At 35.0% G+C, this 15,111-nt stretch overlaps 1 protein-coding gene across 2 annotated transcripts in view; it reads right to left on the minus strand.

Moving 5' to 3' along the window:
* The window catches only part of LOC125240615 (myosin heavy chain, cardiac muscle isoform-like), a 36,451-nt gene extending 22,287 nt beyond the window's left edge, over window positions 1-14,164 (minus strand). The window contains exons 1-8 of one of the 2 annotated variants that reach the window (XM_048148578.1): window positions 13,991-14,164; window positions 11,954-12,019; window positions 11,143-11,283; window positions 10,924-11,055; window positions 8,102-8,212; window positions 4,454-4,606; window positions 3,373-3,512; window positions 2,695-2,944 (exon numbers count right to left, since the gene is read on the minus strand). In XM_048148578.1, coding sequence (XP_048004535.1) covers window positions 2,695-2,944; window positions 3,373-3,512; window positions 4,454-4,606; window positions 8,102-8,212; window positions 10,924-11,055; window positions 11,143-11,283; window positions 11,954-12,019; window positions 13,991-14,071 — 1,074 coding nt within the window. In that variant the 5' untranslated portion in view covers window positions 14,072-14,164. Of the gene's footprint in view, window positions 1-2,694; window positions 2,945-3,372; window positions 3,513-4,453; window positions 4,607-8,101; window positions 8,213-10,923; window positions 11,056-11,142; window positions 11,284-11,953; window positions 12,020-13,539; window positions 13,657-13,990 lie in introns of those variants that run through there. The other variant, XM_048148577.1, reaches the window with a different exon arrangement.
* Between the last annotated feature and the right edge of the window lie 947 nt (window positions 14,165-15,111).

A 15,111-nucleotide genomic window follows, 5' to 3' on the forward strand; every position in this document is an offset into this window, starting at 1 on the left:
GAGGAGGGGAAAGATTAACATCTCGGCGTGTTTTCTACTTTATGTAGAAGTTTTTTCTTATAAACCTATTGTTAACGGAACACAGTAACCATCAGCTTCTTTGACCATAGACTTTATGTAAAAAGATATTATGTCATGTCACTGTTGTTTAAAAAGACACATAAAATTTGTCAGTCGTGAATAAATAACGCTTTTTCATTTTCATATTGAAAGCCTTTAAGCTGTATATAAGGTCCTAATTTATTAGATGCAGATATTTTTACAGCTGATAGTACTCGGTCTCTGGAGTATATTAAACCGTGAAACATTATAGCTTTTACGATGTTTTTTTGGAGAAAACGGAAAAACAAATTTGCTACGTAAAAACACCCTGTTTATGTGATTATTAAATGAAAACTCATTGAACAGATTCTAGTACCTCTTTTACGTACCACTTAACTGTAACTGGCCACTTCAATGACATGTGCAGTTTTCCCGCCGAACCTTTACGACATTTACAACAAACAATTGTTGACATGACAGACAGTGTTATTGTGACATGTGATAATGCACATGATGATTTTTTTTAGACGAAATTATAATTAATTTTTTTGTTAGGAAAATGAAATCAAAAAAGTTACATGAAAAGATTTCTTAATTTATATTTAAAGTTAATTATTTTAATGTAAAGTATCATGTGTTAAAATATATATGCCAAAGTTTCGAATTTTATTCTTGTTGTTTATGAACCTACAACTTCAAACATGATGAAGTCACTCAGCCAGTCACTGATGAAATCTGTGCTATTTATATTAAGATATGAATAAAATCTAAAGTATGAAAACTATGCAATTGAAACTTTTTCTATTTAATAAAGTTATATTGATATCATATCCTGACAATTATATTTATCTGTAAACCAGACCCAAAATTCGACGATTCAGAAGAACGACAAAATGCTTCAAGAAAACAGCTTTTCTCTTCGCTTGACTCGTGTTGGCGGGGGCACTACCGCCACTACCGTACCTCCAAATGGAATACATACAACCCAGCACAGGATAAATTATCAATACCATTCTATGCCTACCTTGAATTCTCAAGTAATATTCATATCAAGTATCAACTATTGTCAAAGGAGTCAGACAGCTTGTTGAAGGATTCATATAATCTTGCAAATTAGACAAATATCTTTAAATATCAAGTACCGTAATCATACCCACCAAATAAAAATATAAAAAAATTGTCCAGCTTTATCAATCTATGATTATGGACTTTCATCAAAATTTATTGAGAAGTTAAAATACTGAAATCTTTTAACTATTGTGGAAAAATGGCGATAGTTGTCAAACAAAATTTCTGTCAGGCTGGCCACATGTTTGGCATAGACACAGAAAAAATATAGACGGAGGGTAGCACGATCTAATTAACCTTATACCAAATTTTGAAAGACAGAAATACCTACCGTACCTGAACTTCAATCAGTACTGTACCTACCGCCGCCTTTTCTTTCGAACAATTCAATATTTTTATGAAAATTTTGCATAAGTTTGTTCACTAGCTGGACATCAGTCATATATTTTCTACGTGGAAAAGTTGTGCTGTAATGACGTCACAGACCCGTCATCTAGGGGTTTCTAAAATCTATGATGTTTAGATATCGTAAATGTCACTTGATAACATCATATGAAAATGAAATACTTACGTGCATATATAAATTATTATTTTCTTACCTTTTCACGGGCTTTGATTAGAATCTTCTTTATTTATTTGTTTTCTAGCACGCAATTATTTTTTCTGCCTCCTCAAAGCTTTGTTCCCCATTGTTTTAATGTCACGTGACCACGCGGAGAAAACTGACACAGGTCCATCCTCTGAAAGCGCCGCCGCGCGACTGAAGAGGCCATAAGTGCCATCGAAAATGTTTTCAATTTCAAAACAATTTTCAAAAAATTTTTTTTTTTTGCAAAAACAGGATTAGTAACAGGTCTTAAAATTGGGTTCATAGTTGTTCCATCTTTCCTTTGCGGATTTGGTAGTATTTGGTAAATATTATATTATTTTAATGACGCTACCGGCATAAACTCATCAGATTCATCTAGATAATCTTATAACCTATATATTGATGTAAAAAACAAGTCAAAAAAGTTCTTATCATAGCCATGGGAACGATTTATTGTTAAGAGAAGAGGTAACTTTGGAGTCATTTTCTATCGAGCGAAGTTGTAACATTCATGTTGTTCAACTCCATAACATACTCACCAGATCCTGAAATTTAACATATATCGTTTTCAGATTTTTCCATTGCGTTTTCCTATGTTTTTAACGGCTTCAAAAAACGAGTGCGCGCAGCGTCTACGGAAATATATCGCCTTAAAAAAAACTCGCGACGTAAAGTAACAATAGAAAGTACGAACATGCGTTCCGTGAGAACGCGCGCCACCCCTGATTAGGCCGCGAACTCGCGGCCGCCAGCATGTACTTGTGCGCGGCGATAGAATCGCAGAGTGAGCCGCCCCTGACCAGACTCATTACGGCTATTAGCTGGCCACTGAGATACTGGCGTGTACTTACGTAACTTAAGACGGGGGACGGGGGTCCCGTAAGGTGGCAAGGTAAGAATTTCACCAGCCCTTTTCCTCCCGCGGGTATTAGTTATCGTAAAAGTCGAGTGAAGCAGATAGGTTCGTATACTTCGTATAGATTGTGTAAACTCACATCATCCCGTTCCTTTTGCGAAGCCCTACACTGGGCCCGGCTCTGCACGAGTTGCTTCTCCAGCTCCGTTATCTGGGCCTGCATGTATCTGCGGTTGGACTCGGCGCGCTCTTTGACCCGGGAGAGCGAGCGCGAACTCTCTGCGCGAAGCTCGTCAAGATCTTTCAGAATTTGCGCACATTCCACCGCCTTCTCTTTATATCTGACCTCTTGTTGCGTCAGTTTCTCTTCGAAACGAAATGCTTTAGACCTGTTGAAAAGCCACCGTATAGAGAATCCCATTCAGAGTGAACGAGCAAGTGAAAGGATTCTATAGTTGAACCACGAGCTAAGCGAGTCGTTGGAGAATAGAATCCTGAACATGCGAGTTTTTTAACACACGAGAAGTAAAATACATTTGCACCCGAGTGTAACACAAAACTTTTCCCCTCACTATAGCGAAGAAACTACAACGCAAAAAATGCGTTTATCACTGCTTCCAGTAGTTCCACAGGTGGTAAATCATCTTTATTACTAGATCCACCTACTTTTATCAATTTTAAAGCAGTTAATTTGACTTTATTCAAGGTCAAATTAATTTACCCACTAGTGGATAAAATGCGTTTTTACCCGCTGGTATTAAAGGACAAAACACGTGTTTCCGAGCTAGTGAGGGGAAAAAGTCATTCTTGTACTTACTTGAAGTCATCTAGCTCTTTGGATATTCGATCAATTTCGTGGTCTTTTTCAAGAAGTGCAATTTTAATAATTTTACTTTCCTCCAACAACTTGTCTTTTTCGGCTTTCTCTTGATTTAAACTGTTTACAGCGTGGACTAGCTATAATAAAAAATAATAATGTAATTTAACTAGGTAGGTAGGTACTAATTTAATGTCGTGTTGCAACATCTCGCTTAGTGTTTACTGGAGGAAAACTAATGAATGGAATAACAGTCAATTCTTTGATGTTTCTAGAATAAGGTAAATTAAATCCGTGTACATTCTTAAGCAGGTTGAATAAATGCCTGACTGAACTAATATTTTAATACCCCAATATATAATCTGTTTTTATTGATATCCATTAATTCCCCTAAAGGGAAGGTTTTTAGGTCAATTAAAATTAATTTCTCTAAAAAAAGTGTCTTAAAGTAACTTTTAGTGTGTTTTTACATTATCCGATCCGACATCGAATGTTGGAAGGATTTCCATTGAAAAAATGCAAGATGTCGTCTGTAATGTATGGGATATCAGTCCGATATCCGATATCGGATCGGATATTGTGAAAACGCACTTACTGTTACCGAGCAATGAAAAAAAAATTGTTCTACATTGTTCAATAAGTGTAATATACTAAACCATGTAGGACCTTTATAACTTCCTACCTAGTATTAAATATTATTATGACATGTGCCGTTAGATAATACACTTGTTGTTATTGTTAGGGTCTCTTACACTTAGCTATTAATTAGTTTATGATGTATGAAAACAATGTTTTTTTTTTCGTATTTAACCAAAAGTATACGGTACATATACATTTGTGGTGTAGCGTAGCCGTTGCATACCAGCCGGCGTAAATGCTTCTAATTTTATCACTTATCCACGTGGATAAGACGTCTGTCACGCTTTAGCAAGTATGTCAGTGTGAGAGTGACAGATGTCTTATCCACGTGGATAAGTGATAAAATTGGAAGCATGGTAGGCCGGCTGATGGTTCCTAATAATGAATCTAACGACAAAACAAAAAAAAACTGTGTTTTAGTAGAGAAAAACAAAAGAGTCACCTTTTCCCTGACAAGCTGCAGTTCGTTGGAAATCTGCTGAGAGCTGTCCTCGGCCAGCTTCTGCAGCTGTTTCGACTCCTGCAGCTGGATCTGGGCGCCCTTCAGCAGGTCTGGCAACTGGGCCAGCTCCTGCAGCTTCTCTTGGAACTGCAACTGTAATTAACCAAACTAACCTGCTTTATTGTATTAAGGGCCGGTTATATCAAAACGTCTGTCACCGTTAAAACGTTCGTTAAATTTTATTGTAAGTATAGGGGATGTTCCATTAGACGTCTGCTGCGTGATGATGATGTGTCTGTCAAATTTGGTTGAAACAAATAATTATTATAGGACATTCTTACACAGATTGACTGAGAATAAGATTATATTAAGGTTAATTGAAGATTTGCTATTAAATAAAACTATGGAAACGGATAATAAATATCACGTATAATGTTTTTACAATTCATCCCGACGTTTCGAATACTTTATATACTTAGGTACTTAATCCGTTTCCATAGTTTTATTTCATGAGTATCTATCGCGGTAGCCGAAGACGATTTGCTATTATTAGTTGGAATGGCACTGATGTTTTTCTCATAGCAAATATTTGCAGCTACGCAATTGCATACTTTCGCCGGTGTATTAGATAAATACATTGACACGTTTGCATGTTTGCTCGCTAAATATAAACTGTTAGTTAGCTTACCACGTTTCAATTTAACTAATTGTCCACACTTTTACTATTACCATTGAGATACCTAATTACATGTATTCTTGCTTAGGTATTAAAAACAAGTTAATATTATTATCGACATTTTACTTTATGATCCATATTTATTATATTTGCGTATCGAATGTGATTAAGGTAACTGTACACTATTCCGGGATAGTAAAATATGGTACATTATTCCGGTATACTTTGAGTTTTGTCGCAAAAAAAGGAAACTATCAGTAAAATCTTAATTTAATGCAGTATTTCATTAACTATAGATCAAATAGAACCGAAAAAGTCGATTTTAGAATATATACCATATATTTTGAAGCCGTGAGGTACCTCCAAACGAGTCAGTCGCAACCACGCAATAGTTTCTATGGGCGTGTTTGACGGTGAGCTTTACGCGGCAGCGGAACTTCGTAAGGGTTTGCTGTGATGCTGGTAAGTTTATTTATATTAAATTTGTATAATATTTGTCTTATAGATATCAATAGACATGTATATCTTCGTTTCAAGTTAATTTTAAGAATATTTTTATAAAAATACCCGCTCCCGGAATAATGTACACCACTTTGACGTGGTGTACATACCTAATTGCGGGAGTATCACGGAATAACGGAAACACAGTCCATAATGTTTTTATGTTTTTTTTTTACTATTTACGGTTAAGTATATTCATATATATGATGTAAATACGTAAAGTAAAGATTACAGATTATAATGACGTAATTACGGTACATATATTTTTTAGATTTTAATCCCATAATTGAGTACGAAATGTATACTCGTTGAGTAATACTTGCAAAATATTGGAGCGTGGTATCGACATTAAATTTGTTTTATTTCATTACAAAGGTTATTTAGTTCGATGTTATAAATATAACTGTTATATAATCTTCCAATATACTACTAAAACATCTTGTTTGTCTTTTAATATAGCCTTTATTTTGACTGTATCTTATTCCGGCATACTTATATGAAGTATATAAAATATATAAGCACATAAAATATGGTATAGAGACCCGGCCATTTTGTTTTTAAACTTCCTTAGTTAACTAGAAATCTTTATATCGCATATCCGTTTGTCCGCCAGTCAGTCTGTCCGTCTACGATTTAGCTCAATCATCGTTAGTACTAGAAAGCTAAAATGTACATGAGTAGAATACATAATAGGATATACATATATAAATATGAAATAGTACATATTCGTTGGACTCAGTCAGAACAGCCTACATTTAATATTGATTTATTGAATACTATTTATTTATAATATAATTATATTGGATAACATATCACCGCCGTAAGTATGTATACGGTCAATACGGTGTAGCTTAGTGATCACTAGTACCAAAAAAGTGAAATTTTCTTGAGTATGAAATTTGTATAACCGGCAATAGCTTCTGGATTGAAATGAAATTTTGAAAAAACCCCGAAATTGTAGACCGATTTTCATCAAACAAGGCTAAGAAAAGAACACTCTCGACTAAAATTCAGCTTTCAAACGAAAAAAAAACTAAATTTTAATCGATTCATCCATGACAGCAATGCCATAGACAGACACACAGTCAAACTTATAACACCACGTCGTTATATCATACAATCGTTATATCGTTGTTATACCGTAAATTATCATATTTCCCATCCCATCTCAGCCCATTAAAACATTGCCAATTATAAAAAATACACTCTGTATAAGTATCTATCAAAACGATATGTGCATTGTATATTTATGTAAACAATATCTTTAATTCGTTTTTTTTACATATGCTTCAACAACGTGGATTTTAAAGATATCCCGTAATTACGTACAGCGACTCCCGGAATAAAAGCCATGCCAAAACTGTATCCCGGAATAATGGACAAACTAAGGGTTTAGTAAAACAACTGTAATTTCTATAAATTAGAAGTTACTATGCTAAATAATATCTTAAATCTATCGTAGAAGACTTATCCTTAAAATAAAATAGTTACCACGACTAGAAACTTCGTATTTTTTTTCAATCCTCACTCAAAGTAGGAAACGTCTTAAGTTCCCGTAATATGGTACAGTTACCTTAAGTTATGTAATGTATTTTACAGTTACCTACTTGAGGTAAGCATTTACAAACTTTGGTTGGCTAGCCCTGACTGTTTCCAAATTTTTCCTTTAGTACCGTTTCGTAAATAAAAATTGGTATCCAGCTACGACACGGGAAAGAAATCCCAATTCGTAACTGACTTCAAATTGGGACTTTCCCATTACCGATTTGTAACCACGTTTCGTAACCGGCTTCGAAACGGGAACAATAATCCCGTGTTGTAACTGGTTACAAAATGAGACTAAATCAATAAATTACCGATTCGTAGCCAAGGGTGGTAACCAGCTTCCAAACGGGAAAAAATATCCCGTATTGTAACTGGTTACAAAATGTTTTTTTTTTTTGCCGTCATGAACACATGATTTAGGTATTCAAATAATGCCGGCATTGAGTATTTTTTATGGTTCCGTAGTCAACTCAGTTGACTAGAAACCCTTATAGTTTAGTTTGGCTCTGTCCATCTGTCCGTATATACAGGAACCGTCCTAGCTTCGATTTAGTTGAAACTCCGATCAATAACTCGAGCCCAATACGTAACCAGCTACAAACAGGGAATTTTGTATTCCCGTTATGTAGCCAGTTACAAAACTTAGTTACCAAATGGTACCACGCTGGCCCAATACGTAACTGGCTACGAACCGGGAATATTGATTCCCAATTTGTAGTCAGTTACAAAACTTAGTTACCAAACGGTACTACTCTGGCCCCATACGTAACCGGCTACAAAATGGGAATCAAGATTCCCAGTTTGAAGCCGATTACGAAATTTTGGCTACCAAACGGTACTAAACCAAATTTTTACAGACCAATTTACAAACAAATATTTTCTAAAATATGAATTAATTTAAACAAGAAATAAAGGACATCCCATACCTTCATCTTCTGAATTTCTATATGTATCTGGTCCGTGACCTGCTTGTTGTCGAACTCGATCATTTCGCGCTGCCGTTTCGCCTCTTCCACCTGTTGCTGGGCTTGTAGGTACTGCAGCAATAAGGAACATTATACTTACCTACAGTGTGTAAGCCTTATACTCGTGAACGGGTGCCGTCTGTGAAGACCGGTCTGTTTAAGATTACTGGGGCTGTTATAACTTAGTAACTTTAATTCAAATTTTTATTAAATTAGGACACTTTGTTCGGTTGTCGTTTGTTTCTAGATACCTATGTACATGTGACGTGTAAAAGTGCCCCTGTGGCCTATTTGCTGAATAAATTATTTTGATTTTGATTTAGACTGGCGACAAATCAAACCAGACATAGTTTTAAAACTACACTTAATTTTCACCCTGTAATTAAGTTTTTGTGTGATGGACATAGATATTGTACCTGAATCATGGTTGTTTTCATGTGGTAAGTACCTATTTATCTTCATAAGTATGTAAGAATAGAAGATCATTTGCTTAATACTCTCTAACTACTCTACTCTGAAAGAGACTACCTACTCGTGAAAACTGTGAACAATTAGCCACTTGTCTACTCGCTCAGTTCAAGTAAAAATCTGTTTGAAATTTGATTTTGAACTCGCATTAGCGACGCTGTAAAATAAGCGTTTGAAACGATCCTTCCTAAAAACTATCAGGACATCATTTCCCATCAGGAGGTACAAGAAACTATGTCGTGGTCAGAATAGTGACACAACACCCATAAGCATTATTTGAATATTCAACGTTCCGTTAAAGAAACAAGGTTGTAATTTGAAAGTGCGTCATATTGAATTCTGGGTGGATATCATAAGAGCTTCCATCGGGGGTGGTAACACCCACTGCACCCCTTCATAACAATACGAATAGGTTTCCTGTGTAGTACCTAGATGATGCACTAGACTTGCGGATTACAAACCCTGTATAGAGATCAAGGAAACAATAAGGACGGCGAATGCCTACGTTGCATTCCTCGTAAATATTTAATTTTGGGACAATCTAAACTCAGGAACAAATACTAAAGTGTGGAAAGGAGTCTACGGGATATTTTGAACCTACTTTATACTATAAAGTAATAAAATAATATAATTTAATTGATGTGACCATGAGTTGTTCCAAATTTTTGGAAAATGAGCAATCTCTACGTTATGCGACTCTTTCATTTATTTTTACCTACCTGCCTTGATTTGATAGCATTAACATATTAATTTGTAATAAGTAGTCGTCGAGAATTTACTGAAGTTACATTTACATAAAATGTGTAGGTTATACCAGTACATTACCGCAAGCTGAGCTCAAAGAAACTTTCGATACTGAATAGGAATGGAATCGATTGGCATCAGAAAAACACCATGTGAAAAAAAAGTTTTTTTCATACAAATTGTATAAGGAAAGTTTTTCGCAATTTGTGACTTTTTTTCATTAAAAAACATATTATATAGTTTTTTTTTAATTTTTATTAGTGGCCAGTGTTTATGACGAACGTGCACGTTTCTCTGGAGTTTGTCAGCGATTCGTTTTAACGAGCGTGTATGGGAGTAAAATGTTTTGTGATGTATTCAATTATAGACCGTCAACCAAATCTTGTCACTAGAAAAAGGCGGCAAATTTGAAAAATCGCGGGCTAGCAACACTAGTTTTGAAAATCGGTGGATTTTCGCGTATCATTAAATTTGTATCTTATCTGTGGAAACCTCCACCCTACGAAAAAGAGAAATAACTAGCATATATCCGTCCCTTTTTAATACACTATCTAATTCGTAAGGAAGTAAAGGATGAGTATACGCGTTTCATATGCTTTTTTTATTAGGGAAGGGAGGCATTCCAATGCTGCAGCCCCAAAGAGCCCCTTGAAAAAAAAATCTGTGGCTGTTCGACGTACATTGCTGGTTTTTGTTCGTTTTATAGGGATACCATACTTTAGTTCGATGTACATTGCTACTGCCAAAATTTGGTTGACATTCTATAAAAAAAACACCTTGTTCTACCACAGATAAAATTAAGTATTTATATTCATCTGGTAGCTTATTAAAGAGGTTTACTTTGATGAAAAATCTGGCGGTGTCGCTTGCACGATAATACTTTAAAAAAAATTTTTTTTTCATTTTTTTTTAAGTTTTTGTATGGCAATATAACACAAAATTAATATCATATAATTGTCCTACCTACATGCACAATATACGTGACGCACGTCGAAATCGGCTGCCCAGAAAAAATAATACCGAAGAAAGTTCAAATTTCGTTTTTTTTTTAATTACTAAACTATAAAGTTTTGGGAGCTGAAATTTGGCATACTCGATACTAATACAAAGACGAATCAATAAAAAAAAATTCAAGCCAAAACTCGCTGGGGGCAGATTCACTTAGCTTATCCTGGCATGGCCTTTATTGTGCAAATGCAACAGTGCAACTTGAAAAATATTTTCTTCAGAGTCAGGTCAGGCCGTTTTCACATTATCCGATCCGATATCGGATGTCGGAAGGATTTCAATGGAAAAAATCCAAAATGGCGCCTGTAACGTATGGGGTATCGATCGGTCCGACATCCGATATCGCATCGGATTATGTGAAAACGCACTCAGACGGTCCATATGCTTTATAAACAATATCATTATGCGTTATTGTTTTGAAAACATATTATCAAAATTGCAAAATAATTAGGTACCCTGCAGGATACCACCAATCACTGGGATATTTAACACCATTATGTACAGAACAGACCTAAATTAATATCTATCTAGATTTTATTTAAATACTTAGTGATAAACGTTACCCTCATTCTATACTCCTGCAATTGTTCCGATTTCTCGTTGACGGTAAATCTCAATTCTTCGATTTCCTCTCTCATATCCCGGATTTGAGTTTTCATCGCTGCGACGTCTTCATTGGTATAATCCCGAGATCCCTAAGGAATATTTTATGAACCAGTTAATTAATAAAATAGACAACGAAATAAAATTACTTACTAAATGTTTATTTAATAGGAAGGTACCTTTTCGACTAACTCAGCGGAGCAGATGTCATTTAGTTTCCTCTCTAGGTCTTTAAGTTTCTCTTCGTATTTCTCTCGTTGTGTTTTTTCTTCATCGGCAGCGTTTTTTGCTCGAATCAGGTCTTCACGCATCTTTAAAATCTTTAGAGAAACATTACTTGATCAATGTGCATAAATCACAATTCAATTACCAAACTTCCCCAATTCCGGGGACAACTTTATTGATAACTCGGCAGTGGTATCTAGCATGGGTAGGGTAGGTACTCTTTTGCAGTCCACGTTTGAGTACCTACATATATGTTAAGAGTTTAATATGTTAAGAGTTCATGTATAATGAATTTGTCGTCCGTTTGTTTCTATTCAATCTTCGCTTCCATTTCGAGTATTATAACAATGATCCGTCGCCTCAGGGTACTACACTACTTACGCCAGCCCAGCCGCAGGGTACTACACTAGCAAATTTATAGAGTAACGTTACGTACAGTCTCATACCTAATATGCCTACCTACTACCTGTACTGTTTTTAAGAGGTTTCACTAATAACACTGATACCTACTGCTGCGCTAGCATATACCTGCATTGTAAACCGTTTGTTTCATGAGAGCCTAAAATCGAGTACCTAACTACCTTTAAGTTTCTGCCTTCTGCTCTAAACTCTTAAATTCAAGTCAAGAGTTATATAAAAATTATAAAATCGATTACGCTTTACTTTTGGCAGAAACCCTCAGTCCCAGGTTCTCAGTGAATACGAGGAAGTGTCCCATTGCTCTGACTTTGCAAGGAATTACAATGGTATTAGCGAGCTTCTCACCTCAGGATACTTAGCCACGGGATTTGCTGCACCGTGGTCACGAACGACTTCTTCTGCGTCGGTCAGCTATCACAAAATAATATCGATTTAAAATCTATAATAAAATACATATAAAATATTTTAGAAAACCGGGCAAAAAGCCGAGGTTTTTGTAAGGAAGGTGATGATGATTATAATTATTAAAACATCTACAGTTTTCCCAATATTAATGCTTTCCTTAGACCAAAACTGTACAGTACAAGTGAGGAGTGTCTTTTCAAAAGGGCTCTTATTTCCACTTTGAACTTTTTTTGGGAAATCGAGAAAAACATAATTCCACGGTATTGATTTTAAAATTAATATTTAATTTGCAAAATTGTAATATTGTAAGTTGACGTTAATGCTATGATTACATCAAACGCAACATGTGTACCTAAATAAATATTTAATTACCATATGTTTTTGAGAATTAAGCACTTTGATGCGAACTCTTGGGAATTAAGCCCTTTTGTTGTGGCTTTGTAGCGTAAATGTTATTATTTTAAAATAGTTTTATTTTATTTTTGGATTTGTATTAACGTTAGTTGATATGAATGTTGTTGTAATACATACATTGGTTTATCCACATAAATAATCATTACACATTTTTCAAAATGTGTTCTAAACTTTGATGTTAATCTTTTTTTTAAATATCAAGGCGAGATTTTTTGAACTTTTATCTCAAAACAACGCGTACTTTTCTATACTAAGAAAAACTGCATTCATAGTTAAAAAAAAAAGAAAAAACCGGCCAAGAGCGTGTCGGGCCACGCTCAGGGTAGGGTTCCGTAGTTTTTCGTATTTTTCTCAAAAACTACTGAACCTATCAAGTTCAAAACAATTTTCCTATAAAGTCTTTATAAAGTTCTACTTTTGTGATTTTTTTCATATTTTTTAAACATATGGTTCAAAAGTTAGAGGGGGGGGCGCACTTTTTTTTCCTTTAGGAGCGATTATTTCCGAAAATATTAATATTATCAAAAAACGATCTTAGTAAACCCTTATTTATTTTTAAATACCTATCCAACAATATATCACACGTTGGGGTTGGAATGAAAAAAAATATCAGCCCCCACTTTACATGTAGGGGGGGTACCCTAATAAAACATTTTTTCCATTTTTTATTTTTGCACTTTATTGGCGTGATTGATATACATATTGGTACCAAATTTCAGTTTTCTAGTACTTACGGTTACTGAGATTATCCGCGGACGGACGGACGGACGGACGGACGGACAGATAGACATGGCGAAACTATAAGGGTTCCTAGTTGACTACGGAACCCTAAAAAATGGAAATAAGCCCTTTTGAAAAGACACTCCTCAAGTAAGTACCTAGAGGATTAAATTTCCTTTGATAGCCGCGATGTCATAGGCGGGTACTTATTGATTTAATAAGCAATATACGGGACGTACATTGAAATATTATATTATATTTCGAAAAGGTGGTATTGTGTGGCAGGTATACTCTTACCGTTTGTAGCTGATTGAGTTGTGTTTTGCCCACTAGGTACTCATTATTTCTGACTGGACATATATGTATTTACGCATAATCAGAAAAAAACATACCGATCCGTAAATTACATTCCTATTTTTTCGATTCGACACATCTAGTCTTTCGTTTCGTATGGCTGCTAGCTCCATTTGGATTTCTTTAACTTCACCTTCCATGTCGCCCAACTGTTTTTGCTAGTAAAATAAAATAAAATAAACTCCGAATTTATGCTTCTAATACAATCACCCACACATACAACGTCTAAGTTTTATAACTTCCGTAATCCGTGCCTATACATTATGATCCATCAGTGAACACGATGTAATTAATAGGAACCTATTAAATAGCTATAGGTAGGTACTTATAGGTTGGTAGTGGTAGTAGAGGTACCTACTTCACAACAAAAACTTATTGTAAAAACCTCGACTCAAAATAGAGTCTATAAAGAACTCTAATAAAAGTATTTTGTTAAGCTATAATCTACTAGGTAGGTACATAATATTGTTAACCTTTTAAAATACTTACTAAAACAGAGGGCTCTTCTTTGAAGTTCGAGTCATCGACTTTTTTGTAGCTACCAAACGGCCAATATTCAGTTTGAGGCATTAAAAATAAGTTTTCGATTGTAATGCCACGAACCAATGTAAATCATTGACTATATGTTCTGTAAATGTAACAAAATAACTACAAACGTTAAGTAATATAATAAAAAGTATCACCACAACAATCTATACGGCTTTGACACATATAATTTTCTATTGAACTTTTTTTCAAGCCAGGTACCATACATTGAATAAATATTAGAATAGAACTTTGCAGTACAAAATTAATTAAAATAGAAGTTGACAGTAAATAATATAACTATATGGTCATAATTAGTACAAAATTATATATTCGCGGCTTTGAGTAATTATGTTAACTAGAGAGGGCACCTCAACTTGATTTTGTGTAACAACACTTAGAGCCGATCGGCACAAACGCGCTTAGTCTGTGCCGAACGGCTGTGGTAGATTGACGTATCGCAATGAAAAATATTTCGTCGAAATAATGCCGTCATGTGTAGTGAGGTACCGTACAAACTGCTCAGGAAAATCTAACAAAAGCCAAGGAGTGACTTTTCATACGTAGGTGTACTGCATTTTTGTTTAAACACGCTTACTTTTAAAAAAATGTATCAATATAAACTCATGCCGAAGCGCCATGTTGCGGCGGCCATGTTTCGTTGAAACCAAAGAGTAAAAAATGCAACAAAAGCAGACGTGACAATATCGCAAGATAGTTCAAGTTTCCTATCATACATTAAATTATATATATTTATCGACGCAAAAAAGGTTATTTAATTATTATTGTCAGAATTGCACAGTTTTCCGACATGTCGGTCTATAACAGATTCTCAATACGCGTGTCGAATTTCATGTGAGTATGTAAATGTAAGTGCAGTACCTAACCTGCCTGAATGAATTTGGGTAGGTAGACAGTCAAGCAAATTATGAGAGTATAAAAACGCGCGAAATTCAAATTTTCTATGGGACGATAAACCCGCGCCCATACATACATGGATGTATATAAAGTTATGTATGCGACTATACATAATTAGGCATTAAAACACTCATATTATCTTATTAACACAACAAAAACAACACTCA

This window comes from Leguminivora glycinivorella, chromosome Z (assembly GCF_023078275.1).
Source record: "Leguminivora glycinivorella isolate SPB_JAAS2020 chromosome Z, LegGlyc_1.1, whole genome shotgun sequence".
Lineage (NCBI taxonomy): Eukaryota > Metazoa > Arthropoda > Insecta > Lepidoptera > Tortricidae > Leguminivora > Leguminivora glycinivorella.